The following is a 27,939-nucleotide window of genomic DNA, read 5'->3' on the forward strand; positions in this document are numbered from 1 at the left end:
AAACATTCGACATAAGTATCAAAGTAACAAAAATTCTAGTACCAAACTGTTTATGTTCTAGTATAGAAACAGTTAAGACATTTCGCCATACAGTGCAACACTACTCTGCTGTGAGGATCCAGGTTTCCACTCTAGGTGTCAAGTCTACCAGTTTCTGCTCTTCTCATTATTGGCTACAAAATCCATTTTTTAAATCCTCTATCAACGTAATAATGAAAATGCTTTAATCCACTTCACATGACAACGGCTCCTGGACAGAAATGTTCGTTTAACACTAATTTCAAACTAACAGAAACGCTTTATCACGATGACCATTCAGAGAGCACAGGAAAGCAGCAGAAAGAAAACCCATTAAAAAAAAATCAAAAAAATCAAACAGCAGTCTCATTTTCGTTTTTTTCTAGTTTCAGCAGACCCAATTTCAGGAGGCCACAAAAGCTATATGGGGATACAAAAATGGGTCTGATCTACATTAACCAAATCTGTCACGGCAAAACCTGTCAAATCAGCATTCAATAGTAAGCTTGGGCTGTAAGAGCATGCATCCCAAATGGCACCCTATGCCCTATAGAGCTGGAATTCATTTCCTAAAGCGTCATATTACCTATTACTCGTTACTTCAATCAAAGTAACGTGCTACGTTACAAAATTACTTTCTGTGCAGAGTAATGAGTTATATTAATTTTTATATTACTTATATTAAAATATAACTGAATAAAATTGAAATAATATATTTTTCAACTTGAGGAAAACATGGAATCGCAGTTATTCTACAAAGAAGTGATATTTTTCAAATAGAGCCAATCAGATAATTTTGTTATTGTTGTTTAGAAAATGTACGCAGGGCTCCAGACTAGGGCGGTCACAAAATTTTGTTTGCTGGTGATTGTCAAGCAAATAACGGTCAGTCTCACAGTAATTGACCGTTAATTAACAAACATTTAGCATCTCCTGGCTTCCACAAATAGCCTACAAGCCATTTTAGAAAGTCTAATAAATCCATGTAATATAGCCTAGACCTTCACAATAAATCCATTAAACATGATATGAAAAAAATGAAAAAAATGTAGTCTATTTCAGGAGAAAAGAATAGCATACTATGAGCTGTCCTTATGTTAGGTCCTGATGTGGCTATGCCAAATGACTGTGGGCTACACCAGTTCATTTAGCTTACAATATTTGCTTATAATCTGTAGCATTATAGTATGAACACAATTAAATAAAATGTAATAAATATATTGTTCTCCAAACGATGAGAGAATAGCCGCATGTGCGCACTCCATGTTGAGCAGTTAACAAAGAAATGTACTCCTATACGCTTAATTTATAGTTATTAAAGTATCTTTAGCTGTTCTACAAACGTTGGGCTATATGTTTAGGTTTTTAATACATTGTAAGGCTGCTTGATGAGACTAAAGATTATTTGAAAAAAGTTGCTTGAAAGGCATGAGCTTTGTATATACGGTGCCTTCGGAAAGTATTCAGACCCCTTGACTTTTTCCACATTCGGTTGTTACAACCTTACTCTAAAATGTATTAAATCGTTTTCCCCACCTCATTAATCTACACACAATAACAAATCAAAAACAGGTTTATAGAAATGTTTGCTAATTAATTACAAATAAGACAAATATGGCATTTACATAAGTATTCAGACCCTTTACTCAGTACTTTGTTGAAGCACCGTTGGCAGAGATTACAGCCTTGAGACTTTTGGGGTATGACGCTACAAGCTTGGCACACCTGTATTTGGGGAGGTTCTTCCATTCTTTTCTGCAGATCCTCTCAAGCTCTGTCAGGTTGGATGGGGAGCGTCGCTGCTACTTTCAGGTCTCTCCAGAGATGCTTGATTGGGTTCGGGCTCTGGCTGGGCCACTCAAGGACATTCAGAGACTTGTCCGGAAGCCACTCCTGCGTTGTCTTGGCTGTGTGCTTAGGGTTGTTGTCCTGTTGGAAGGTGAACCTTCACCGCAGTCTGACGTCCTGAGAGTTCTGGAGCAGGTTTTCATCAAGGATCTCTGTACTTTGCTCCGTTCATCTTTGCTTTGATCCTGACTAACACCCAGTCCCTGAAAAACATCCTCACGTCATGATGCCGTCACCACCGCGCTTCTACGTAGGGATGGTGTCAGGTTTCCTCTAGACATGACGCTTGACATTCAAGCCAAAGAGTTCAATCTTGGTTCATCAGACCAGAGAATCTTGTTCCTCATGGTCAGTCGTTAGGTGCCTTTTGGCACGCGATCACCAACACTGGACTATTGAGGAGCGGAAAAATATTGCCTGGTCCGACGAGTCCCAGCTCCGGTTGTGTCATGCTGATGGCAGAGTCAGGATTTGGTGTAAGCAGCATGATCGGTACAGGTACAGGCTGGTGGCGGTGGTGTAATGTTTTCCTGGCACACGTTAGGTCCCTTGATACCAACTGAGCAACGTTTAAATCTCCAGAATAATTCCGGTTGTTCCGGAGGCAAAGGGGGGGGTCCGACCCGGTACTAGATGAGTACCTAATTCTGGCCACTGAGGGTATATAAGGCACTGGCAGAGATATGATTCTGAAAGTATAACTGAAAAACTAATTATATTATCCAATTTTAAAAAGTGACACGTTATATTACTGTTCTAAAGTAATCTGATTACCGTAATGCATGACTTTTGTAATGCGTTACACTCAACATGGATGCCATATATAGTGCACTACTTTTGACCAGAGCCTAAATGGGCCTGTAGTGCCATTTGGACCTATCAGCAGCAGGGTTGTCTAGGAAGTGCTACAGCTCATTAGGGTCAAAACCCACCACTTTCTTGCTCTCTCACCACTGATGCACTAGATTCCAGACACACAGGCAGTCTTGTGGGTGGATAGTCTGTGTGTCTGTCACGGAGGTGGAGGCCTGATTATACAAAGACGGCTGCCTCTCACTGAACCAGCTAAGGGCCTCAGACTTAGCAAGGAGAGACTCTCTTTTAATACACGCACAGCCAGTCTCCTTGCACACAGACAGACACACAACCATTGAACCCTACTTAGAAGCAAACACAAAAAAATGGTCTACACCAGTGGCAGACCTGCCAACCCTGTCCAACTTTTTAGAGTACCAGACGCGTGCGGGAAATTGGAGATCTAACACTCGCTGAATTGGGGTTCTTCACCCCCGCAGATCACAAACTGGCAACACAAAGCTTAAGTAGGCTACCGCAAAGGGAATCTGAACACTGTTCACTAGAAGAGTCCGGCCTATGTCAGCCTATGTAAAGGTATTGTATTTCTTTGCAGCGCATACATTTCAGCTTTTCGAAATTGATAACATCTCAAAAACAAGTGCAAAGGCATTTTAGAAGCATTGCCTCTATAGCTAATACTCATTCAGTCCTTATAGCGCAGTCTTCGAAACTCCCGACTCCATTTAAAGCCAATATGTTTATTTTTGATTATACTTTTGTAATGCTTTTTGTGACGTGGATCATAATTACAGTTACAGTCTACTGCTCCTCGTAATGTTACGTGGAAAATACAACTAATGGGACACAGAATTAAAATGTATTTCACACCAGTTATTTTTCGTATTTGGATTTCATTTCTTTCACTAGCAAATGCGAGTGAACTGCTGGCAATTTAGAGCCCACTGAATGTCCATCTTATGTTCGCTAACTTTAAGTTGAAACAATTAGTGTTTACCTTTCCACAACACACAGGGTCGAAAAGGGATTTGTCCTTTTGTTTACGTACAGCTGACAAACTCAGCATCACAACAAACAGGAGGACCGGCAGACACGGGGTAGCTACGTCGAATAATGATGTATTAATCTCCATGTACGTTAACACAAATCAAACTTTATTTGCCACATGCGCCGAATACAACAAGAGTAGACTTTACTGTGAAATGCTTACTTACAAGCCCTGTCCCAACAGTGCAGTTCAAGTAGAAGAAAATATTTACCAAGTAGGCTAGAATAAAAAGTCATAATAAAAAGTAACACAATAAGAATAACGAAGCTATATACAGGGGGCACCGGTACCGAGTCAGTGTGCAGGGTTACAGGCTAGTTGAGGTAATATGTACATGTAGGTGAGGGGCGAAGTGACTATGCATAAACAGAAAACATAAGGTGTTCTTTAATGGAAGCCTCTCCAACACAATCCAGGTAGAGTCAGGCATTCCCCAGGGCAGCTATCTAGGTCTCTTAATTTTTTCCATCTTTACAAATGACCTGGCTCGGATTAAAGCATGCGTGTCCATGTATGCTGATGACTCAACACTATACACGTCAGCCGCCACAGCACGTGAAATCATTGCAACAGTTAAGAACGAGCTGCAGTCAGTTTCAGAATGGGTGGGAAGAAATAGGTTTGTCCTAAACATTTCATAAATGAAATGCATTGTATTTGGGACAAATCATTCACTAAACCCTAAACCTCCTCTAAATCTTTGAATGAATAACGTGGAAATGTAGCAAGTTGAGGATACTATACTGCTTGGAGTATCGCAGGATTGTAAACTTTCATGGACAAAACATATTAATGCAACATTAGCTAAGATGGGGAGAGGTCAGTCCATAATAAAACGCTGCTCTGCCTTTATAACACTATCAACAAGACAGGTCCTACAGGCTGTCGTTTTGTCGCATCTGGACTACTGTCCAGTCGTGTGGTCAGGTGCCACAAAGAGGGACTTACGGAAAATTACAATTGCCCCAGAACAGGACATCATAGCTGGCCTTTAAAATGTACACAGAGAGCTAACATTATTTTATTATCAATGTCAATATCTCCTGGCTCAATGTAGAGGAGAGACTGACTTCATCACTACTTGTATTTGTGAGAGGTATTGCCATGTTGAATGCACAGAGTTGTCTGTTTAAACTACTAGCACACAGCTCAGACACCCATGCATACCTCACAAGACATGCCACCAGAGGTCTCCTCACAGTTCCGAAGACCAAAAAAGACTATGAGAGGTGCACAGTACTACATAGAGCCATGACTACATGGAACTCTATTCCACATCAAGTAACTCATGGAAGCAGTAAAAAGCAACAACAAAAAATATATATATATAAAAATACACCTTATCGAACAGTAGGGCTCCCGAGTGGTGCCGCATTCTAAGGCACTGCATCTCAATGCTAGAGGCGTCACCACAGACCCTGGTTCGATTCCAGGATGTATCACAACCGGCCGTGATTGGGATTCCCATAGGGCGGTGCACAATTGGCCAAACGTCATCCGGGTTATAGTTTGGTCGGGGTAGGCCGTCTTTGTAAATAAGAATTGGTTCTTAACTGACTTGCCTAGTTAAATAAAATAAAAATGTAAAAAGGGACTGTGTAGAGAGGCACACGACAACATAGATTCTGTGTTGTAGATATGTGGTAGAAGGGTAGTGGCCTGAGGGCACACAATCTATTGTGAAAAGTAATGTAATGTTTTTTTTTTATTGTATAAAACTGCTTTAATTTTGCTGGACCCCAGGAAGAGTATGGGGATCCATAATAAATAAATACAAAATGGCTGTCTAGTAACGATCAACAACCAGCTTGACGGAGCTTGAAGAATATATATTTTTAAATGTACAAATATTGTACAATCCAGGTGTGCGAAGCTCTTAGAGACTTACCCAGAAAGACTCACAGCTGTAAATCACTGCCAAAGGTGATTCTAAGATGTACTGATTGACTCAGGGGGTTGAATACTTATCTAATCAAGATATTACATGCTGACCACACAGCTCGCATAGCGCACACGAGCTTTGCAAAAATAAATATACAAATAAATGTTATTAAATCATTGCACCCACACTGCTCGCACACGTCAACAAGCATCTGCGTAGCCAGGCACTAAAATAGAACTTGGTTATATTTGTGACACAAGAACCACTGCAAGTCCCACCTCTCCCATCTCCTCATTGGTTTATAAGAGCATATACCCACGTGGGTGATTGAAAGATGAACTGGGGTCCACACTCGAGTCCAGTTAGTAGTGCACATTAAAGTTGGTTGTCAACTGCCATATAAAGTCCAAAGAAGAAGCAGCCTGAAGGAGGAGAGATTACTAGAAATGAACTCCGTTTACCCTTTCATCTGTGGATTAATTGTCCGAGTAGAGGACCTTGTTCATTTCAGGTAAAATAACAACCCAATGTTTATATACCAGAACAAATGATCTAACAGCAGCAAGCTAGCTAGCTAAATTGCCATAAATGTTTAATGCTTTTCATCCTGTCCCCAAATTAATATAGCTGGATCAGAGTTCGTTTTAATATTTCAACCTGCGTGTCCTGATTGCGTCTGGTGTGGGTGGATAAAATCAACATGCGCGCGATGGTGGACACACGTGCGGGAGCGGTCTGGTCAGCATGATGGTGTTTTATTTTTAATATATATATATACACACACACACACACACACACACACACACACACACACACACACACACACACACACACACACACACACACACACACTTTTACAAAACGGTATAATTTTTCTTCCAGTTTCAAATGAGAGTATTTTGTGTAATCATTGACAAAACAACAATTAAATCCATTTTAATCCCGCTTTAACAACAAAATGTCAATGGGTGTGAATACTTTACTTTCTTAAGGCACTGTAGGCCATTTCTGTGGTCTACACACCCAGTTTACCCAGAATAATCTAGCTAACTAAGTAGAGGACACTGACCCCAATTCACATGCTCTGCCTTGGGAAGAGCCACAAACGTATGACCATGAACCAAAATGGCAGCTATTAATAAGGTTTTGACTATGTGATGTAACAAAAGACTTAGCAAACTTGACCCTGAGCCACGTTCAGACATGACATAATTCCACGTGAGAGCACAGCAGAGTGGGTGTCCCTCACTGGGCTTGAGAGGTAAATACAGAGAGCGAGAGATGTCTAAATTAAACATGGCACAATAGTCCAGCAGGGCCAGACACACATCACCATGTTATACAGTTGAAGTCGGAAGTTTACATACACTTAGGTTGGAGTCATTAAAACTCGTTTTTCAACCACTCCACAAATTTCTTGTTAACAAACTATAGTTTTGGCAAGTCGGTTAAGACATCAACTTAGTGCATGACAAGTATTTTTTCCAACAATTGTTTACAGACAGAATATTTCACTTATAATTCACTATCACAATTCCAGTGGGTCAGAAGTTTACATACACCAAGTTGACAGTGCCTTTAAACAGCTTGGAAAATTCCAGAAAATGATGTCAAGCTTCTGATAGGCTAATTGGCATAATTTGAGTCAATTGGAGGTGTACCTGTGGATGTATTTCAAGGCCTACCTTCAAACTCAGTGCCTCTTTGCTTGACATTGTGGGAAAATCAAAAGAATCAGCCAAAACCTCAGAAGAAAAAATTGTAGACCTCCACAAGTCTGGTTCATCCTTGGGAGCAATTTCCAAATGCCTGAAGGTACCACAATCATCTGTACAAACAATAGTACGCAAGTATAAACACCATGGGACCACGCAGCCGTCATAATGCTCAGGAAGGAGACGCGTTCCGTCTCCTAGAGATGAACGTACTTTGGTGCGAAAAGTGCAAATCAATCCCAGAACAACAGCAAAGGACCTTGTGAAGATGCTGGAGGAAACAGGTACAAAAGTATCTAAAAGTATCTACTCCCTTCACAGAACAGCACAAACTAGACACTCTAACCCGGAGTCGCCTCTTCACGGTTGACATTTAGACTGGTGTTTTGCAGGTGCTATTTAATGACGCTGCCAGTTGAGGTCTTGTGAGGCGTCTGTTTCTCAAACTAGACACTAATGTACTTGTCCTCTTACTCAGTTGTGCATTGGGGCCTACCACTCCTCTTTCTATTCTGGTTAGGGCCAGTTTGCGCTGTTCTGTGAAGGGAGTAGTACACAGCATTGTACCAGATCTTTAGCTTCTTGGGAATTTCTCGCATGGAATAGCCTTCATTTCTCAGAACAAGAATAGACTGACGAGTTTCAGAAGAAAGGTGTTTGTTTCTGGCCATTTTGAGCCTGTAATCGAACACACAAATGCTGATGCTCCAGATACTCAACTAGTCTAAAGGAGGCCAGTTTTATTGCGTCTTTAAATCAGGTCAACAGTTTTAAGCTGTGCTAACATAATTGCAAAAGGGTTTTCTAACGATCAATTAGGCTTTTAAAATGATAAACTTGGATTAGCTAACACAACGTGCCATTGGAACACAGGAGTGATGGTTGCTGATAATGGGCCTCTACGCCTACGTAGATATTCCATTAAAAGCCGTTTCCAGCTACAATAGTCATTTACAACATCAACAATGTCTACACTGTATTTCTGATCAACTTGATGTTGTTTTAAATTGGACCAATTTTTTTTATTTTCTTCCAAAAACAAGGACATTTCTAAGTGACCCAAAACTTTTGAACGGTAGTGTACCTCTGCCGCTCTGCTCGCCTTCAAACACAACACAGGGAATTTCCTCCTGCAGCAGGATCTAAATAAGGCCAATCGTATTTATCCTCTCATTTTGAGTGCTCTGGAATAGACTCACCAAGCAGTCGCCAAACCTGATCCCCAACTTATTATTCACTCCTCCCCCTTCACCCCAATTCAGATTCTCCGTTTTCATTGGCAGACTCAAGGAGAGGGGGAAATTGGGTCAGTAGGGTAGAATCACCTCGATACTGAAGTAGCCTCGGTCTACGTAGTCTCCCAGGAACAGATAACGTGTGTTGCTGGGCGAGCCTCCCACTTCAAACAGCTTCATTAGGTCAAAGAACTGGCCATGGACATCTCCACACACTAAGGACAAACAAACAACACTGTTAGGGAAGGAAACAATAGGTTATTATCCTCTAGTACAGGAGTGACATGGTCTGATGTGCATATCAAAGTAATGTCATAAGAGTGAGAGTAATTTCAGAGTTACCCAATTCTGTCTATGACAAAGTAATCTGTTCATGTACAGCGAAGAAATGTAGGCCTATTTGCATGTGATTGAGGCTGTGTGAGCACTAGCAGGGTGCAGAACAGATATACTAAGCTGGACCAGGACAGTAAGGACAGTTGTGTGAAACTGGGAGTTCAGTTCAAAGGCATTTAATGACACCCATAACTCAGGCCAGCAAAATGGGTCCACTCCAATACACCTTCTGTCAACAGATGCAGTTAACAGTTCTGTGGTACCACGGCATAGTGCCCAGGCATGTGTTGTATTTACTCTGGGCCTGGTTGGGCACTATTCCATGGCACTGTATGAATGTCTGTCTGCTGGGTGCCAGAGAAAGAGAGTCGTGCATGTACTATCCTCACTCACTATGTGTGTAGGCCAGAGGGAGCAGGCTAGCCAGCAGCATACCACCCTGCATCCCACTGCTGGCTTGCTTCTGAAGCTAAGCAGGGTTTGTCCTGGATGGGAGACCAGATGCTGCTAGAAGTGGTGTTGGAGAGCCAGATGGAGGCACCCTTTCCACTGGTCCCCCCAAAAAATCCCAATAAACCCAATCAACGATTGGGGACATTGCCCTGTGTAGGGTGCCGTCTTTCGGCTGGGACTTTAAACGGGTGTCCTGACTCTCTGTGGTCACTAAAGATCCCATGGCACTTATCGTAAGAGTAGGGGTTTTTACCCTGGTATCCTGGCTAAATTCCCAATCTGGCCCTCATATCATCCTCTCCCCGGTAACTATTCCCTAGGTCGTTGCTGTAAATGAGATGTGTTCCCAGTCAACTCACCGGGTAAAATAAATAAAAAACAAAACCCTGATGGAACCAGTCTAATCCCTGCGTTCTCACCATTCTATTTCACTTGTGCAGTAAAACAATGGAGAATGGAGCGATCAGGCTGGTTCCACCAGCTGAGGAGAGTTTGAAGATTTATGAGTCAAATGTACGGGATACACTGTCCAATGAAATACTTACTTGCGGGGTACCTTCTCAACAATGAAACAATAAGAAATAATAAAAGATAGTATGAACATAAAGTAAAAGCCTCAGTAGAATAGAATACAGTTGAAGTCGGAAGTTTACATACACCTTAATCAAATACATTTAAACTGTTTTTCACAATTCCTGACATTTAATCCAAGTAAAAGTTCCCCGTCTTAGGTCAGTTAGGATCACCACTTTATGTTAAGAATGTGAAATGTCAGAATAATAGTAGAGAGAATGATTTCTCAGCTTTTATTTATTTTATCACATTCCCAGTGGGTCAGAAGTTTACATGCACTCAATTAGTATTTGGTATCATTGCCTTTAAATTGTATAACTTGGGTCAAACGTTTCAGGTAGCCTTCCACAAGCTTCCTACAATAAGTTGGGTACATTTTGGCCCATTCCTCCTGACAGAGCTGGTGTAACTGAGTCAGGTTTGTAGGCCTCCTGGCTCGCACATGCTTTTTCAGTTCTGCCCACAAATTCTCGATAGGATTCAGGTCAGGGCTTTGTGATGGCCACTCCAATACCTTGACTTTGTTGTCCTTAAGCCATTTTGCCACAACTTTGGGAGTATGCTTGGGGCCATTGTCCATTTGGAAGACCCATTTGAGACCGAGCTTTAACTTCCTGACTGATGTCTTGAGATGTTGCTACAATATATCCACATCATTTTCCTTCCTCATGATGCCATCTAGGTTTGTGAAGTGCACTAGTCCCTCCTGCAGCAAAGCGCCACCACAACATGATGCTACCACCCCTGTGCTTCACGGTTGGGATGGTGTTCTTCGGCTTGCAAGCCTCCCCTTTTTCCTCCAAACATAATGATGGTCCTTATGGCCAAACAGTTCCATTTTTGTTTCATCAGACCAGAGGACATTTTCCAAAAAGTATGATCTTTGTCCCTATGTGCAGTGGGAAACCGTAATGTGGTTTTATTAAATGGCGGTTTTAGAGCAGTGGCTTCTTCCTTGCTGGGTGGTTTTTCAGGTCATGTTGATATAGGACTCGTTTTACTGTGGATATAGCTACTTTTGTACCCGTTTCCTCCAGCATCGTCACAAGGTCCTTTGCTGTTGTTCTGGGATTGATTTGCACTTTTCGCACCAAAGTACGTTCATCTCTAGGAGACAGAACGTGTCTCCTTCCTGAGTGGTATGACGGCTGCGTTTGTACAGATGAACGTGGTACCTTCAGGCGTTTGGAAATTGCTCCCAAGGATGAACCAGACTTGTGGAGGTCTACAATTTTTTTTCTGAGGTCTTGGCTGATTTCCCCACAATGTCAAGCAAAGAGGCACTGAGTTTGAAGGTAGGCTTTGAAATACATCCACAGGTACACCTCCAATTGACTCAAATGATGTCAATTAGCCTATCAGAATCTTCTGTTCCAAGCCGTTTAAAGACACAGTCAACTTAGTGTATGAAAACTTCTGACCCACTGGAATTGTGATAGTGAATTATAAGTGAAAAAATCTGTAAACAATTGTTGGAAAAATTACTTGTGTCATGCACAAAGATGTCCTAACCGACTTGCCAAAACTATAGTTTGTTAACAAGAAATTTGTGGAGTGGTTGAAAAACGAGTTTTAATGACTCCAACCTAAGTGTAGTAAACTTCCGACTTCAACTGTACATTTTTTGTGCATAAGTATAATACAGGAAGGCACAATTTATAGTCCAATATTTACATGTCTTTTGGGGAAGGGCGAAGTATTTAAATTGTGCAGTATTTAGCAATCATAAGTCAGGTAGCAGCAGTTGATGTGTGTCTAGCATGATTGAGTGTGTGTGCGTGCTAACGTGTGGAGAATCAGAGCAGGTGGTCAGTCCAGTTCAAGTGTTCAGCAGTCTTATGGCTTGTAGATCAAAACTATCTCTGAGCCTGTTGGTATCAGACCTCATGCTTCAATACCGTCTGCCTGACTAAGGGAGTGGAACAGCTCGTGTGTGGGGTCCTTGATGCTGGAGGCCTTCCTCAGGCACCGCCTCGAGTAGATGTCCTGGATGGGTGGGAGTACGGTCCCAGTGATGTACTGGGCTGTCTTCACCACCTGCTGGAGGGCCTTGTGGTCGTGGATGGAGTAATTCCTGTAACCAGGCTGTGATGCAACCAGTCACGATGCTCTCAATGGTGCAGCAGTAGTATTTGGAGAGGAGTGGTGGTGGTCCATGTCAAGTCCTCGGTGATGTAGACGGCCGAGGAACTTAAAGCCGCTGACTCTCTCTACTGCAATCCCATTGATGTGGATCGGGGCATGTTCCCTCCTCTGCTTCCTGAAGTCAACAATCAACTCATTTGTTTTGCCGACATTGAGGGAGAGGTTGTTGTCTTGGCACCACAATGCCAGTTCACATACCTCCTCCCTATAAGCCAACTCGTCATTGTTGGTTATCAGGCCTAGAACCGTGGTGTCGTCAGCAAAATAATTATATTCAAATCCACATGAACTAGATGACATTTACATTTGAGTTATTTTGCAAACATTCTTATCCAGAGCAACTTACAGAAACAAATAGGGTTACGTGCCTTGCTTAAGGGCACAGAGATTTTTCACCTAGTCGACTAGGGGATCCGAACCAGCGACCTTTCAGTTAATGGCCAAACGCTCTTAACTGCTAGGCTACTTGCCTCCCCAAATGGCATGAAGTATATGTAGCCTAAATCCAAGACCTGGGTGTTAAAACGAACTTCCTGAAGACGTATGTTGCTTCAGGCAAAATGCAAAAGGTCATGCTTCACAAGCTAAACAAGCTAAACGTTCCCATTTGCATTTGATCCCTTTGAAGCAGTTAGTGGAGGCCAGGTGACTGACCGCCTTTGGAGTAGCAGGTAAGTTCCTTCTCCTCAGGTAAAGGAAGGGAGTGTACACAACGGTGTTGTGGTGTGCTGTGTACTCAACACTATCCTCATGTAAAACAGTGAAAGAAAAGGTGTTTCAAGTCAACAGCCAGTCACATACAGTAACACCAAAAAAGGGGACCAAGTTCCTTCTTTCCAACCTAATGTCTGTTTGTGCATAGGTTGTGTATATTGGAGGGGTTGGGTATAGCAGAAGGCACATTTTCGTCTAAAATGGATTAATAAAAGTACTATTCTTCCCTTACCTGTGATGGGTGCCTCTACCTCCAGCATGCATTTCTCCTGTCTCAGGATGTTGGCGCCGTCGTTGATGACCCGGAGGGCCACCTCTTCCTCCAGCCGGCCCTCCTTCACTAGGTGGGTGCGGAGCGTCTCTGCGTTGGGCTTGCCATCCTCAAACAGCTCCTTCATAGAGAGACGCTGCTGGGGAGGGTACGGCACGGCTTGACAGGGGAAAAGAGGGGAAACATTAATGAGGTGTCCCAAAAAGGCACCCTTTTCCTATTTAGTGCACTACTTTTGAGCAGGGCTTTGGTACAACCTAGGTCCACTGGGTCCCACCCACAGAGATTTCGTTTGCATATAGCTTTAACACCTCCATGAGTCAGTCAGTCAGCATTGATCTACAATGCATTATGTCTGACAGTGTTTTACAGATTGCTCATTTGTGCTGGCAAATCGCATACTATCTAAACGCGGCAAGAAAAGAAAGATCCCCTTTTTCAGGGATCTGTCTTTCAAAGAATTTGTAAAAATCCAAATAAAAAATCCCATGCTTGTTCAATGACCCATAAACAATTAATGAACATGCACCTGTGGAACGGTCGTTAAGACACTAACAGCTTACAGACGGTAGGCAATTAAGGTCACCATTATGAAAACTAAGGACACTAAAGAGGCCTTTCTACTGACTCTGAAAAAACGAATAGAAAGATGCCCAGGGTCCCTGCTCATCTGCGTGAACGTGCCTTAGGCATGCTGCAAGGAGGCACGAGGACTGCAGATGTGGCCAGGCCAATAAATTGCAATGTCCGTACTGTGAGACGCCTAAGACAGCGCTATAGGGAAACAGGACGGACAGCTGATCGTCCTCGCAGTGGCAGACCACGTGTAACAAAACCTGCACTAGATCGGTACATCCGAACATCACACTTGCGGGACAGGTACAGGATGGCAACAACTGCTGAGTTACACCAGGAACGCACAATCCCGCCATCAGTGCTCAGACTGTCCGCAATCGGCTGAGAGAGGCTGGACTGAGGGCTTGTAGGCCTGTTGTAAGGCAGGTCCTCACCAGACATCACCGGCAACAACGGGACTATGGGCACAAACCCACCGTCGCTGGATCAGACAGGATTGGCAAAAAGTGCTCTTCACTGACGAGTCGCGGTTGTGTCTTACCAGGGGTGATGGTCGGATTCACATTTATCGTCAAAGGAATGAGCGTTACACCGAGGCCTGTACTCTGGAGCGGGATCGATTTGGAGGTGGAGGGTCTGTCATGGTCTGGGGCAGTGTGTCACAGCATCAACAGACTTAGCTTGTTGTCATTGCAGGCAATTTCAATGCTGTGCGTTACAGGGAAGACATCCTCCTCCCTCATGTGGTACCCTATCTGCAGGCTCATCCTGAGATGACCCTCCAACATGACAATGCCACCAGCCATACTGCTCGTTCTGTGCGTGATTTCCTGCAAGACAGGAATGTCAGTGTTCTGCCATGGCCAGCGAAGAGCCCAGGGACTGACCAGGACCAACCCTGCTTAGCTTCAGAAGCAAGCCAGCAGTGGGATGCAGGGTGGTATGCTGCTGGTTTACATACGTTAACACAAGTTAGCCTAGAGAGCCCACATCTTAGACAATAAAAACAACAATAGTTTGCCCCCAGTGATGCGTTGTGCATACCTCACTACCCTCTGGAGAGCCTTACGGTTGTGGGCAGTGCAGTTGCCTGACCAGGCGGTGATACAGCCCGACAGGATGCTCTCGATTGTGCATCTGTAAAAGTTTGTGTGTTTTTGGTGATAAGCAAAATTTCTTCAGCCTCCTGAGGTTGAAGAGGCACTATTGCACCTTCTTCACCACACTGTCTGTGTGGGTGGACCATTTCAGTTTGTCTGTGATGTGTACGCCGAGGAACTTAAAACTTTCCACATTCACTACTGTCCCGTCGATGTGGATAGGGGGTGTGCACCCATTGCTGTTTCCTGAAGTCCACGATCATCTCCTTTGTTTTGTTGACGTTGAGTGTGAGGTTATTTTCCTGACACCACACTCCGAGGGCCCTCACCTCCTCCCTGTAGGCAGTCTCGTCGTTATTGGTAATCTATCCTACCACTGTAGTGTCGTCTGCAAACTTGATGATTGAGTTGGAGGCGTGCATGGCCACGCAGTCATGGGTGAACAGGGAGTACAGGAGAGGGCTGAGAATGCACCCTTGTGGGGCCCCAGTGTTGAGGATCAGCGGGGTGGAGACCAGACACGTGTCCCATAATGTGCCTGCATTCCATACAGAACCAGGCTAATAACGACAAGCCGTATTTTCAATTAGCATGCCTTTGCAGGGCTTGACATTCAGGTAAATTTGCCAGTGGCAACCCAGGCCAGTGCCAACTGAAAGCTATTGCCCCGAATGAAGAAAATACTGCCCCGGAAAAGTGTGCAGCATTTAAATGTCATCTTTAACCTGTTAGGGCTAGGGGGCAGTATTGACACGGCTGGATAAAAAACGTACCCGATTTAATCTGGTTACTACTCCTGCCCAGTAACTAGAATATGCATATAATTATTGGCTTTGGATAGAAAACACCCTAAAGTTTCTAAAACTGTTTGAATGGTGTCTGAGTATAACAGAACTCATATGGCAGGCCAAAACCTGAGAAGATTCTATGCAGGAAGTGGCCTGTCTGACAATTTCTTCCCCTTCTTGATTATCTCTATCCATTACAAAGGATCTCTGCTGTTACGTGACACTTCCTACGGCTGCCATAGGGTCTCAGAATGCGGCAAAAAGCTGAATCGTGGCTTTGCAGGCTCTGGCTGAAAAAAAGTAGCGCGTTTGGGTAGTGGCTGGTTACAGTACTGTGAGACTCAGGCGCGTGTCCGCGTCGACCGAATGCTTTGTTTTCTTTCCTCTGTTTACCTAAACGCAGATTCCCGGTCGGAATATTATCGCTTTTTTACGAGAAAAATGGCATAAAAATGGATTTTAAACAGCGGTTGACATGCTTCGAAGTACGGTAATGGAATATTTAGACATTTTTTGTCACGAATTGCGCCATGCTCGTGACCCTTATTTACACTTCGGATAGTGTCTTGAACGCACGCACGAACAAAACGCCGCTATTTGGATATAACGATGGATTATTTTGGACCAAACCAACATTTGTTATTGAAGTAGCAGTCCTGGGAGTGCATTCTGACGAAGACAACAAAGGTAATGAAACATTTGTAATAGTAAATCGGAGTTTGGTCAGGGCTAAACTTGGTGGGTGTCTAAATGGCTAGCCGTGATGGCTGGGCTATCTACTGAGAATATTGCAAAATGTGCTTTCACCGAAAAGCTATTTTAAAATCGGACACCTTGATTGCACAAAGGAGTTCTGCATCTATAATTTTTTTAATAATTATGTTTTTTGTGAACGTTTATCGTGAGTAATTTAGTAAATTCACCGGAGGTTTGCGGGGGGTATGCTAGTTCTGAACGTCACATGCTAATGTAAAAAGCTGGTTTTTGATATAAATATGAACTTGATTGAACAAAACATGCATGTATTGTATAACATAATGTCCTAGGTGTGTCATCTGATGAAGATCATCAAAGGTTAGTGCTGCATTTAGCTGTCTTCTGGGTTTTTGTGACATATGCTAGCTTGAAAAATGGGTTTCTGATTATTTCTGGCTGGGTACTCTGACATAATGTAATGTTTTGCTTTCGTTGTAAAGCCTTTTTGAAATCGGACAGTGTGGTTAGATTAACGAGAGTCTTGTCTTTAAAATGCTGTAAAATAGTCATATGTTTGAGAAATTGAAGTAATAGCATTTCTAAGGTATTTGAAAATCGCGCCACGGGATTACACTGGCTGTTGCGTAGGTGGGACGATTTCGTCCCGCCTAGCCCAGAGAGGTTCATTTGTGGGCTGAGCAAGTAGCCTATAATGACCTACCCTCCATACACACAATTACATTTTAACTTGACAATATCATATTTACATTGATTGTTTGGCAGAAAAAAATAAAACGATTGCGCAATCTCAAAAAAGGATGTTATTGTTAGCGATTTTGAACAGTCACTACAGTTGTAGGGCCCTATAAAATAAGTTTGATATTTTGGTAAATTTGGTTTTCCAAGTTGTATTTTTCTCCAGATCTCAGTTTTCCTAGTTTTATCAGGTTTTTGCTCTCTAAAATAATTCATAGAATTATTTATTTATTTTTTTTATAAATAAAACATTTTAAGTCCACAACCATGCCTAAACCAGATCAGGAGACCACTTTTGAGGTCTGGTAATAATCCCCCCTCAAAAATGTGGAGGGTGTAGCTGCCCTTTAATTCAATTGCACACCTAGCAAGAGACTTGTGTTTGGCTAGCAGTGTTCTTGTACTGTACAATGTACAGTGTAGACTAGAGGTCGGCCGATTAATCGGAATGGCCGATTAATTAGGGCCGATTTCAAGTTTTCATAATCTGTATTTTTGGACACCGATTGTGGCCGATAACATTGCACTCCATGAGGAGACTGCGTGGCAGGCTGACTACCTGTTACGCGAGTGCAGCAAGAAGCCAAGGTAAGTTGCTAGCTAGCATTAAACTTCTTATAAAACATTTTTTTTTAAATCACTTAACATAATTACTAGTTTACTACATATGGTTGATGATATTACTAGTTTATCTAGCTTGTCCTGCGTTGCATATAATCGATGCGGTGCCTGTTAATTTCTCATCGAATCACAGCCTACTTCGCCAAAACGGGTGATGATTTAACAAGTGCATTCGCGAAAAAAGCACTGTCGTTGCACCAATGTGTACCTAACCATAAACATCAATGTCTTTCTTTAAAATCAATACACAAGTATATATTTTTAAACCTGCATATTTAGTTAATATTGCCTGCTAACATTCTTTTAACTAGGGAAATTGTGTCACTTCTCTTGCATTCAGTGCAAGCAGTCAGGGTATATGCAGCAGTTTGGGCCGCCTGGCTCGTTGCAAACTGTGTGAAGACGATTTACTCCTAACAAAGACCGTAATTAAATTTGCCAGAATTAGACTTAGGGATGCCACCCGTTAGATGAAATACGGAACGGTTCCGTATTTCACTGAAAGAATAAACGTTGTTTTCGAAATGATAGTTTCCGGATTTGACCATATTAATGACCTCAGGCTCGTATTTCTGTGTGTTATCATGTTATAATTAACTATATGCAGCAGTTTGGGCCGCCTGGCTCATTGCGAACTGTGAAGACTATTTCTTTCTAACAAAGACAGCCGACTTCACCAAACGGGGGATGATTTAACAAAAGCGCATTTGCGAAAAAAAAGCACAATCGTTGCACGACTGTACCTAACCATCAATGCCTTTCTTAAAATCAATACACAGAAGTATTGATTTTTAAACCTGCATATTTAGCTAAAAGAAATCCAGGTTAGCAGGCAATATTAATCAGGTGAAATTGTCACTGCTCTTGCGTTCATTGCACGCAGAGTCAGGGTTTATGCAACAGTTTGGGCCGCCTGGCTCGTTGCAAACAAATTTGCAAGAATTTTACGTAATTATGACATAACATTGAAGGTTCTGCAATGTAACAGGAATATTTAGACTTATGGATGCCACCCGTTAGATAAAATACGGAACGGTTCCGTATTTCACTGAAAGGAAAAACGTTTTGTTTGAGATGATAGTTTCCGGATTCGACCATATTAAATGACCTAAGGCTCATATTTCTGTGTGTTTATTATATTATAATTAAGTCTATGATTTGATAGAGCAGTCTGAGCGGTGGTAGGCAGCAGCACGCTCGTAAGCATTCATTCAAACAGCACTTTCGTGCGTTTTGCCAGCAGCTCGTCGCTGTGCTTCAAGCATTGCGCTGTTTATGACTGCAAGCCTATCAACTCCCAAGATTAGGCTGGTGTAACCGATGTGAAATGGCTAGCTAGTTAGCGGGGTGTGCGCTAATAGCGTTTCAAACGTCACTCGCTCTGAGACTTGGAGTAGTTGTTCCCCTTGCTCTACATGGGTAACGCTGCTTCGAGGGTGGCTGTTGTCGATGTGTTCCTGGTTCAAGCCCAGGTAGGAGCGAGGAGAGGGATGGAAGCAATACTGTTACACTGGCAATACTAAAGTGCCTATAAGAAAATCCAATAGTCAAAAGGTATATGAATTACAAATCGTATAGAGAGAAATAGTCCTATAATTCCTATAATAACTACAACCTAAAACTTCTTACCTAGGAATATTGAAGACTCATGTTAAAAGGAACCACCAGCTTTCATATGTTCTCATGTTCTGAGCAAGGAACTTAAACGTTAGCTTTCTTACATGGCACATATTGCACTTTTACTTTCTTCTCCAACACTTTACTTTTGCATTATTTAAACCAAATTGAACATGTTTCATTATTTCTTTGAGGCTAAATTGATTTTATTGATGTATTAAGTTAAAATAAGTGTTCATTCAGTATTGTTGTAATTGTAATTATTACAACAACAAAAAAGTCTGATTAATCGGTAGCGGCTTTTTTTGGTCCTCCAATAATCGGTATCGGCGTTGAAATATAAAATCGGTCAACCTCTACTCTGCATGGGCCGCGGCTTTTGTGGAGCGATGGGTAACGATGCTTCGAGGGTGGCTGTTGTCGATGTGTTCCTGGTTCGAGCCCAGGTAGGGGCGAGGAGAGGGATGGAAGCTATACTGTTACACTGGCAATACTAAAGTGCCTATAAGAACATCCAATAGTCAAAGGTATATGAAATACAAATGGTATAAAGAGAAATAGTCCTATAGTAACTACAACAAAACTTCTTACCTGGGAATATTAAAGACTCATGTTAAAAGTAAGCACTAACTTTCATATCTTCTCATATTCTGAGCAAGGAACTTAAACGTTAGCTTTTTTACATGGTACATATTGCACTTTTACTTTCTTCAACACAGTTTTTGCATTATTTAAACATCTTTCATTATTTGAGGCTAAATTGATTTTATTGATGTATTATATTAAGTTAAAATAAGTGTTCATTCAGTATTGTTGTAATTGTCATTATTACAATTAAAAAAATAAATATATATGTTTTAAATTGGCCGATTAATCGGTATCGGCTTTTTTTTTGGTCCTCCAATAATCGGTACCAGCGTTGAAAAATCATAATCGGTCGACCTCTAGTGTATACTACATGTCACGGCAGAGTTTGATAAACAAATGCCCCGCGATTGATACAAATCATCATGATATCATTCTGCCAGGTACCCCTACTTTTTAGAAAACATTTAATTGGGAAGGTTTTTTGGGAAAGCCTTTAGAAATGTTAATTCAAATAGCGCATGATGACAATTGCACACCGCAAAGATTCAACCAAGACTTCGGACCAAACTTCTTTAATAAGCTACCTGGTCTGCATACAAATTGTGGCATACACATTTCAGTTTCAATAAATCTAGCTAATTGTTAATCAAAAACTAACGTGACCAGCAAAAAAATGTAAATCACTGGCGACCAATAAAAAAAATTGGTGTTGCACTGCCAAGTCAAAGGGACGCTAATGTGTTTGGTCGCAGTTTTGAACCCTGCTTAACACATTTACTAGGAACAGGAACCAGCCACGTTGGGTGCGTGAGCATTGCAAAATAAATGTACACATGGGCATTTCCGTCAATGGACCCATGAGCATAAACATGTGAAGTTCATAGGGGCATATACAAATTGGGTGTCAAACTAAAAGCGAAGAGTCTATATTTTGGGAGAATGAAGGCATGGATACATTTTTCATCTTAAAAATTAGGCATAAGTAAAGGCTTTGGTTTATGGATAAACAGATGGAAAAGGGATCTTTGAAAACATTTACCAGAAAATGTCTTAAAAGGTATCAGAAATACACCAAAACACAATGTTGACAGAAGGAACCCTGCCAGCTAATAACACTTATATTTCGTTTTGGAGACATTGTTTACCTTCAGTAAGTTTAAGAAATATTTCATTGTAATTCAATTACCAAAAACCTACAATATATTTTCTAATTTATCTCCCTCATGAGGGAGAATAATGAAAGTGCACAGAAGTAACAAGTAACGGTAGAGCTGCCAAATAGTGATTTTACTGATAATAATTAATAAACAAGTGATTAAAATTAGCAATTCCGTTACCAATTACCAAACAAATCAGTAATGGAATTAATGTAACTGAATTGGCTACAATGGGAAATAATAAGTCACAAACCACAGTTTGGACACCTACTACTGGCCTCCCTTCCAGTGGCATACTGGAATATTCAGACCCCATGACTTTTTACACATTTTAAAATTGATTAAATTGTTTTCCACACAGCATGCTGCTGCCACCACCGTGCTTTACTGTAGGGATGGTGCCAGGTTTCCTCCAAACGTGACGCTTGGCATTCAGGCCAAAGAGTTCAATCTTGGTTTCATCAGACCAGAGAATCTGCTTTCTCATGGTCTGAGAGTCCTTTAAGTGCCTTTTAAACTCCAAGCAGGCTCTCATGTGCCTTTTACTGAGGAGTTGCTTCCGTCTGGCCACTCTACCATCTGATTGGTGGAGAGCTGCAGAGATGGCTGTCGTTCTGGAAGTTTCTCCCACCTCCAGAGAAACCCTGGAGCTCCGTCAGAGTGACCATCGGGTTCTTGGTCACCTCCCTGACCAAGACCCTTCTCCCCCGATTCCTCAGTTTGGCCAGGCGGCCAGCTCTGGAAAGATTCTTGGTGTTTCTGAACCTCTTCCATTTAAGAATGATGGAGGCCACTGTGTTCTTGGGGACCTTCAATGCTGCAGACATTTGGTACCCTTCCCCAGATCTGTGCCTGTACACAATCCTGTCTCGGAGATATACGGACAATTCCATCGACCTCATGGCTTCGTTTTTGCTCTGACATGGACTGTCAACTGTGGAACCTTATATAGACAAGTGTGTGCCTTTCCAAATCATGTCCAATCAATTGAAATTACCACAGGTGGACTCCAATCAAGTTGTAGAAACATCAAGATTTTCAATGGAAACAGGATGCACCTGAACTCAATTTCAAGTCTCATAGCAAAGGGCCTGAATACTTACGTAAATAAGGTATTTCTGTATTTTCTTTTTTTTAAATACATCTGCAAAAAATACAAATAAAAACTTTTTGCTTTGTTATTATGGGGTATTGTCTGTAGATTGTGGAAACATTTTATTTTATCCATTTTAGAATAAGGCTGTAACGTAACAAAATGTGGAAAAAGTCAAGGGATCTGAATACTTTCCAAATGCACTGTATTTTCAGCTCATAACCGTTTTGTCTTTCTGTTGTCTGGTGGTCAAACCAAGAGTGCTAAAACCAGTCTTAAGTATGGACAACCCCCTCTCTCTCTCCAGTTAATGCCAACTCTCCCAGCTCTTTCTGACACCTACCCATGAGTCCCCTTGCTTTCTATTTACTGTGACCAGCATCCTCACCCGCTGAGCCCTGACCGGCACCGTATGTCCATGGACGTTGAAATCTGGTCAGTCCACCCTGGCCTTGATAATGTCCAGACAGGTTCAGATTTGGTTCGGTCTATCATAGCTGTATGTTTGGATAATACAGTACTCTACAGTGAGTAGAGAACAGCACTGTACAGTGAGTAGAGCACATTCTAATACAACACAGTACAGAAAAGTAAGGTATATTGTACTGTACTCAACTACACTGAACTCTACCATACTCTGCTCTGGTGTGCTGTATTGTACTGCACTTTTCTCTACTGTGCTGTCCAAACTTGTGAAACATGAGGAACTATGCATTTCTGTGTAGTACAGATCAGGGACCCATAATCTAATTCCTTTATCGTAATTCCGTTTCCGGGTGTAAATCCACTTCCCTTCAATAACCAAAAGAGATTTTTTCAAACTCAAGGTGCCATGTCATTGTTGACATATTCTTTCTGCAGACCAAAAAAAAATTCTTTTTTTATTATTTACCATAATTCTGTTACCAAAGTTTGTATCTGCACAGTTCTTGCACTAAATACGTTTTAGACTTTTTTTCTGTGGAAATTGTTAAAAGTAGTCCTCGTGCATAGTTCAACTTTGAAATCAATGATTTTTGTTTGGCATACATTTTAAAGTGAAAAAAAAAAAACTGAGTCAAAGCTCCCGAGTGGCGCAGTGGTCTAAGACACTGCAACTCAGTGCAAAAGGCGTCACTGCAGTCCCTGGTTCGAATCCAGGCTGCATCACATCCGGCCGTGATTGGGAGTCCCATAGGGCAGCGCACAATTGGCCCTGCGTCGTCTGGGTTTGGCCGGGGTAGGCCGACATTGTAAATAAGAATTTGTTCTTAACTGACTTGCCTAGTAAAATAAAGGTTACATTAAAAAAAAATAGATCTTTTTTACCGTGGAATTCCCCACATACAGTACATGTTATTCAGTAATTTCATCCAAACTGCTCACGCGCGTTTCTACAGGCATCTGCGTAGCCAGGCGCTAAAATAGAAATTGGTTCTATTTTAGACGATTGATGCCCTGCAAGTCCGGCATCTCCCATCTACTCATTTTTTTTTTAACCCTTTTTTGCAATATCCAATTGGCAGTTACAGTCTTGTCCGTACAGGAGTTGCAGCGATGGGACTCGGGAGAGGCAAAGGTCGAGAGTCGTGTCCTCCAAAACACGACTCTGCAAAGCCTCACTGCTTCTCGACACACTGCCCGCTTAACCCGGAAGTCAGCCGCACCAATGTGTCGGAGGAAACGCTGTACAACTGGCGACCGTGTCAGTGTGCATGCGCCCAGCCCGCCATTTTAACTTGCGTTCCATGAATGCGTCTGGTGGGGACGGAAAAAAATCAACATGCGTACAATGACACACGCACAGAGCCGGTTTGGTCTAGGTGTTAGGATCACATACACATCCCCATGTCTGGGGTGTAGGGATGCACATTTCTGTCAATGTTGCTGCAGAGTGCCTCCACATTTCTATGGTTGGATTTTGGCAAGGCTACTATGAAGCTAGGCATTCCTCATTATTTGAAGTGAAGTAAAACGTTCATGTTTCAAACAATTCTACTGCATCAAGCTCACATTGTAAAGTGGTGGGTGACACGCCGACAGGCTATAGTCAATGGTAGGCAGGCTATGCACGCTAACGGCAAATGGGAAGCGAGCTTTAATTACAAGTTGAGAAATAAGAATAGTAGCTCTTTTTAAAATCGTGGCCATCAAAACAGTTTAACCTATATAGACCGATAAGCATGACCGGTCAAATGTATTGTCAGCGTCAAACCGGTTAACTGTGGGATCATGATCATCATGGTTCATGAACAACTGCCTGCTAAACCCCACCAATGACAATCTGTGCCATTAGATCTATACCACCGTCCAGACTTACCTCAGGTGCCTGAGAAGAGGGCACAGGCCGGGGTTAAAGTCCAGATGAGGGGCCACTCAGTCGCCACATGGCTCAGGTTGTAGCACCGCACAGAACATCAGAGATTCGAGGCCACAGGCCACTCACGAAAGCCACACAAACCAATGGCTGGAATATGAGTGAGCTCTAATGAGCTTTTGTGCAGGTGTGTTTAAATCAGTGTGGTGGCACCTGACTGTCAGGAGGACCAGAGGCAGCCTGATGCATTAGGCTATAGCCTAACCTTACCTACTACCATCAATCACAGGTTTCCAGGAGGTTGAGGCCGGTCTGGAGAGATGAGGGGGTTGGTTGACTTGTGCAATGCGTCAGCAGCAGAATCAATTGATCATATTATCTGTCTGAGAAACAGTCTGACACACCGTTTGTCATGCTGAAACAAAAAGCCACGCCTCTTTACTCCACTGGAATCTTTGACAGGTTTTGGAGCAACACATCAGTCAAATGCAAGTCCATCCTATTCCCTACATAGTGCACTACCTTTGACCAGAGCCTTATGGATAGCCTACTATGAGTCCAGTAGCCTTGTTTTGGTGTGCAGCACAGGACAGGTAGGGTGCAGGCTGGCTGTGTGATGAGCTGGCTTGGGATGGGGAATGGAGGGAGGGGGATTACTGGCACGGACCTGGCCGGCCTGCAGTGGGATTGCACCAGCAGAACACAGTGAGCTCCAACTTGGTCAGCCTATGATCAATACAAGCTGTCATGCTCTGACAAGTGTGGTATAAATAAACAGTAAGCGTTCCTAGACCTACAAGGCAGGCAACGAAAGGAACTGTAAGCTGGGTACAAGCGTTAAGAGATTAGGCAAAGCCTCTATTAGCAGGGGATTCGAAGTTCAGAGTCTGTTTATTTAGAAGCCTAGCTAGCTAGCCCCACTGGAGGCAAGATCCTGGCCGCAAGGATCCAAGAAAATATGGATGACGGATGGCGATTCAGTGTGGGGCAAAGGCAAGGTAGGCAGTAGCTAGCATGTGTCAAGGGCTAGGCCTATTGGCCAGTTATTGGGATCAACAACACCATCTCAGTGAAGCTGACTGGAGCAAGAGTGCTGGATCACACAGCACAGATCAGCCATAGTATTCTAGGGTCACCTGCACATGATCCCAGTCTACAGTGGTGGTGACTAAATCCACTGCATGAGAAGAGTTGGACACAAGATTCAAACTGCTATTGGTCAGGAGGACCAAGAGTTTGGAAACAAAATCATAGGATAGGATAGGCCTACACTGAGTTTATATACACTACATGACCAAAAGTATGTGGACACCTGCTTGTTGAACATCTCATTCCAAAATGGCCATTAACATGGACTTGGTCCCTCCTTTGCTGCTATAACAGCCTCCCCTCTTCTGGGAAGGCTTTCCACTAGATGTTGGAACATTGGTGCGGGAACTTGCTTCCATTCAGCCACAAGAGCATTAGAGAGGTCAGGCACTGATGTTGGGTGATTAGGCCTGGCTCGCAGTCGGCGTTCCAATTCATCCCAGAGATGTTCGACGGGGTTGAGGTCAGGGCTCTGTGCCGTCCAGTCAAGTTCTTCCACACCGATCTCAACAAACCATTTCTGTATGGACCTTGCTTTGTGCATGGGGGCATTGTCATTCTGAAACAGAAAATGCCCTTCCCCAAACTGCACAGCATTGTCTACAATGTCATTGTATGCTGTAGCGTTAAGATTTCCCTTCACTGGAACTAAGAGGCCTAGCCCGAAACATGAAAAACAGCCTCAGACCACTATTTCTCCTCCACCAAACTTTACAGTTGGCACTACGCAGTCGGGCAGGTAGCGTTCTCCTGGCATCCACCAAACCCAGATTCGTCCGTTGGACTGCCAGATGGCGAAGTGTGATTTCATCACTCCAGAGAACGTGTTTCCACTGCTCCAGAGTCCAATAGCGGTGAGCTTTACAACACTCCAGCAGACACTTTTCACAGCTGACCCTATTACAACACTTTCTGTGAGCTTGTGTGGCCTACCACTTCACGGCTGAGACATTATTGCTCCTAGACATTTAAACATCACAATAACAGCACTTACAGTTGACCGGAGCAGCTCTAGCAGGGCAGAAATTTGACCAACTGACTTGTTGGAAAGGTGGCATCCTAAGACAGCGGCACATTGAAAGTCATTGAGCTCTTCAGTGAGGCCATTCTACTGTCGATGCTTGCCTATTGAGATTACATGGCTGTGTGCTCGATTTTATACACCAGTCAGCAAAGGGTGTTGCTGAAATGGCCGATTCCCCTAATTTGAAGGGGTGTCCACATACACTATGTATACAAAAGTATGTCCTTTAGATTAGTTTACTAATTAGCATGATGTTCAGCGGCCTCGTCATGACAAACGAGACATACGACTTAATGATAAACAAGACCTACATCTCACCCAAATTGGCATGACAACAAACAGGACAAAGGGCCAATATTTATTCAATCTTCGTTTCATATTTGGATCCTGCTGGTATAGAAATAGTCATATTATTGTATCATCAAACACTCACAAAAGGGGACAATGGCACACTGAATGATTAGGCTACAGAATCAGAACAATATGGCTCAGGTAGCTGTGGGGGGACTTGGACATTGTTGTCCTCCCATCCAAATTGCACTAATCACTGAACACATTACCCAGCCAAATTAGATAATTACAGTGTACAGTCGTGGCTAAAAGTTTTGAGAATGACACATGCCAGGCCGGACTGCAGAGGTCTTGAAAAAGAAGGGTCAACACTGCAAATATTGACTCTTTGCATCAACTTCATGTAATTGTCAATAAAAGCCTTTGACACTTATTAAATGCTTGTAATTATACTTCAGTATTCCATAGTAACATCTGACAAAAATATCTAAAGACACTAAAGCAGCAAACTTTGTGGAAATTAATATTTGTGTCATTCTCAAAACTTTTGGCCACGACTGTAGAGCTAGGCGATATGGACAAAAATCCATATTACTATAAATTGCCAGAATTGATGCGTTAATGGATTTTATAGGGCCCTAAATTATCCTTTAAATTACTACTACTAGTTTGATGGTTGTAGACATTGATTGTCCCATTAACAATAACCCATATTAACATACTTATTTCATTTCAAACTTCACATCTCTCTAGTACAGGCTACGTATCGTAATAAATTATATGAGCAAAATGCCTGCGATAAGTGATCGATGTTGATCATTTTTGGCTTATTGTCCCAGCTCTAACACAGAGTGGTGGTCCTCTCTGCCACTAAGTCAGTGACATCACATGCTCTGTGCACAGCACAGGACCCAGCTGGGCCTCTCCCTTTCAGACAGGCAGACATGGTTATCATACACTCTGGTTCAGTCTGGTTCAATTACCCATACCAATTACCAAATTACTGATTTGAGGCTACCCCTAAACCACATAAATGATGCGCAAAATATCAAATCACCAACAAAGAAAAAATTATGAATATCTGTCATTTTCCATCTGGACTACAGCTGTGTTGTACAAGTAGAGCACTTGTACAACACATCCCATCCAATCCACCTCTTTAATAATGTAGGCTATCCACAAAGGAGAGGATT

At 42.5% G+C, this 27,939-nt stretch overlaps 1 protein-coding gene across 5 annotated transcripts in view; it reads right to left on the reverse strand.

Moving 5' to 3' along the window:
• LOC106585124 (serine/threonine-protein phosphatase 2B catalytic subunit gamma isoform) overlaps positions 1 to 27,939 on the reverse strand; it is a 72,744-nt gene that overhangs the window by 43,006 nt on the left and 1,799 nt on the right. For all 5 annotated transcript variants that reach the window (XM_014170983.3, XM_014170980.3, XM_014170982.3 and 2 more), the window contains exons 2-3: positions 13,016 to 13,213; positions 8,653 to 8,777 (exon numbers count right to left, since the gene is read on the reverse strand). In XM_014170983.3, coding sequence (XP_014026458.1) covers positions 8,653 to 8,777; positions 13,016 to 13,213 — 323 coding nt within the window. The remainder of the gene's footprint in view (positions 1 to 8,652; positions 8,778 to 13,015; positions 13,214 to 27,939) is intronic.

Source organism: Salmo salar, chromosome 24 (assembly GCF_965601325.2).
Source record: "Salmo salar chromosome 24, fSalSal1, whole genome shotgun sequence".
In the NCBI taxonomy this organism is placed as follows: domain Eukaryota; kingdom Metazoa; phylum Chordata; class Actinopteri; order Salmoniformes; family Salmonidae; genus Salmo; species Salmo salar.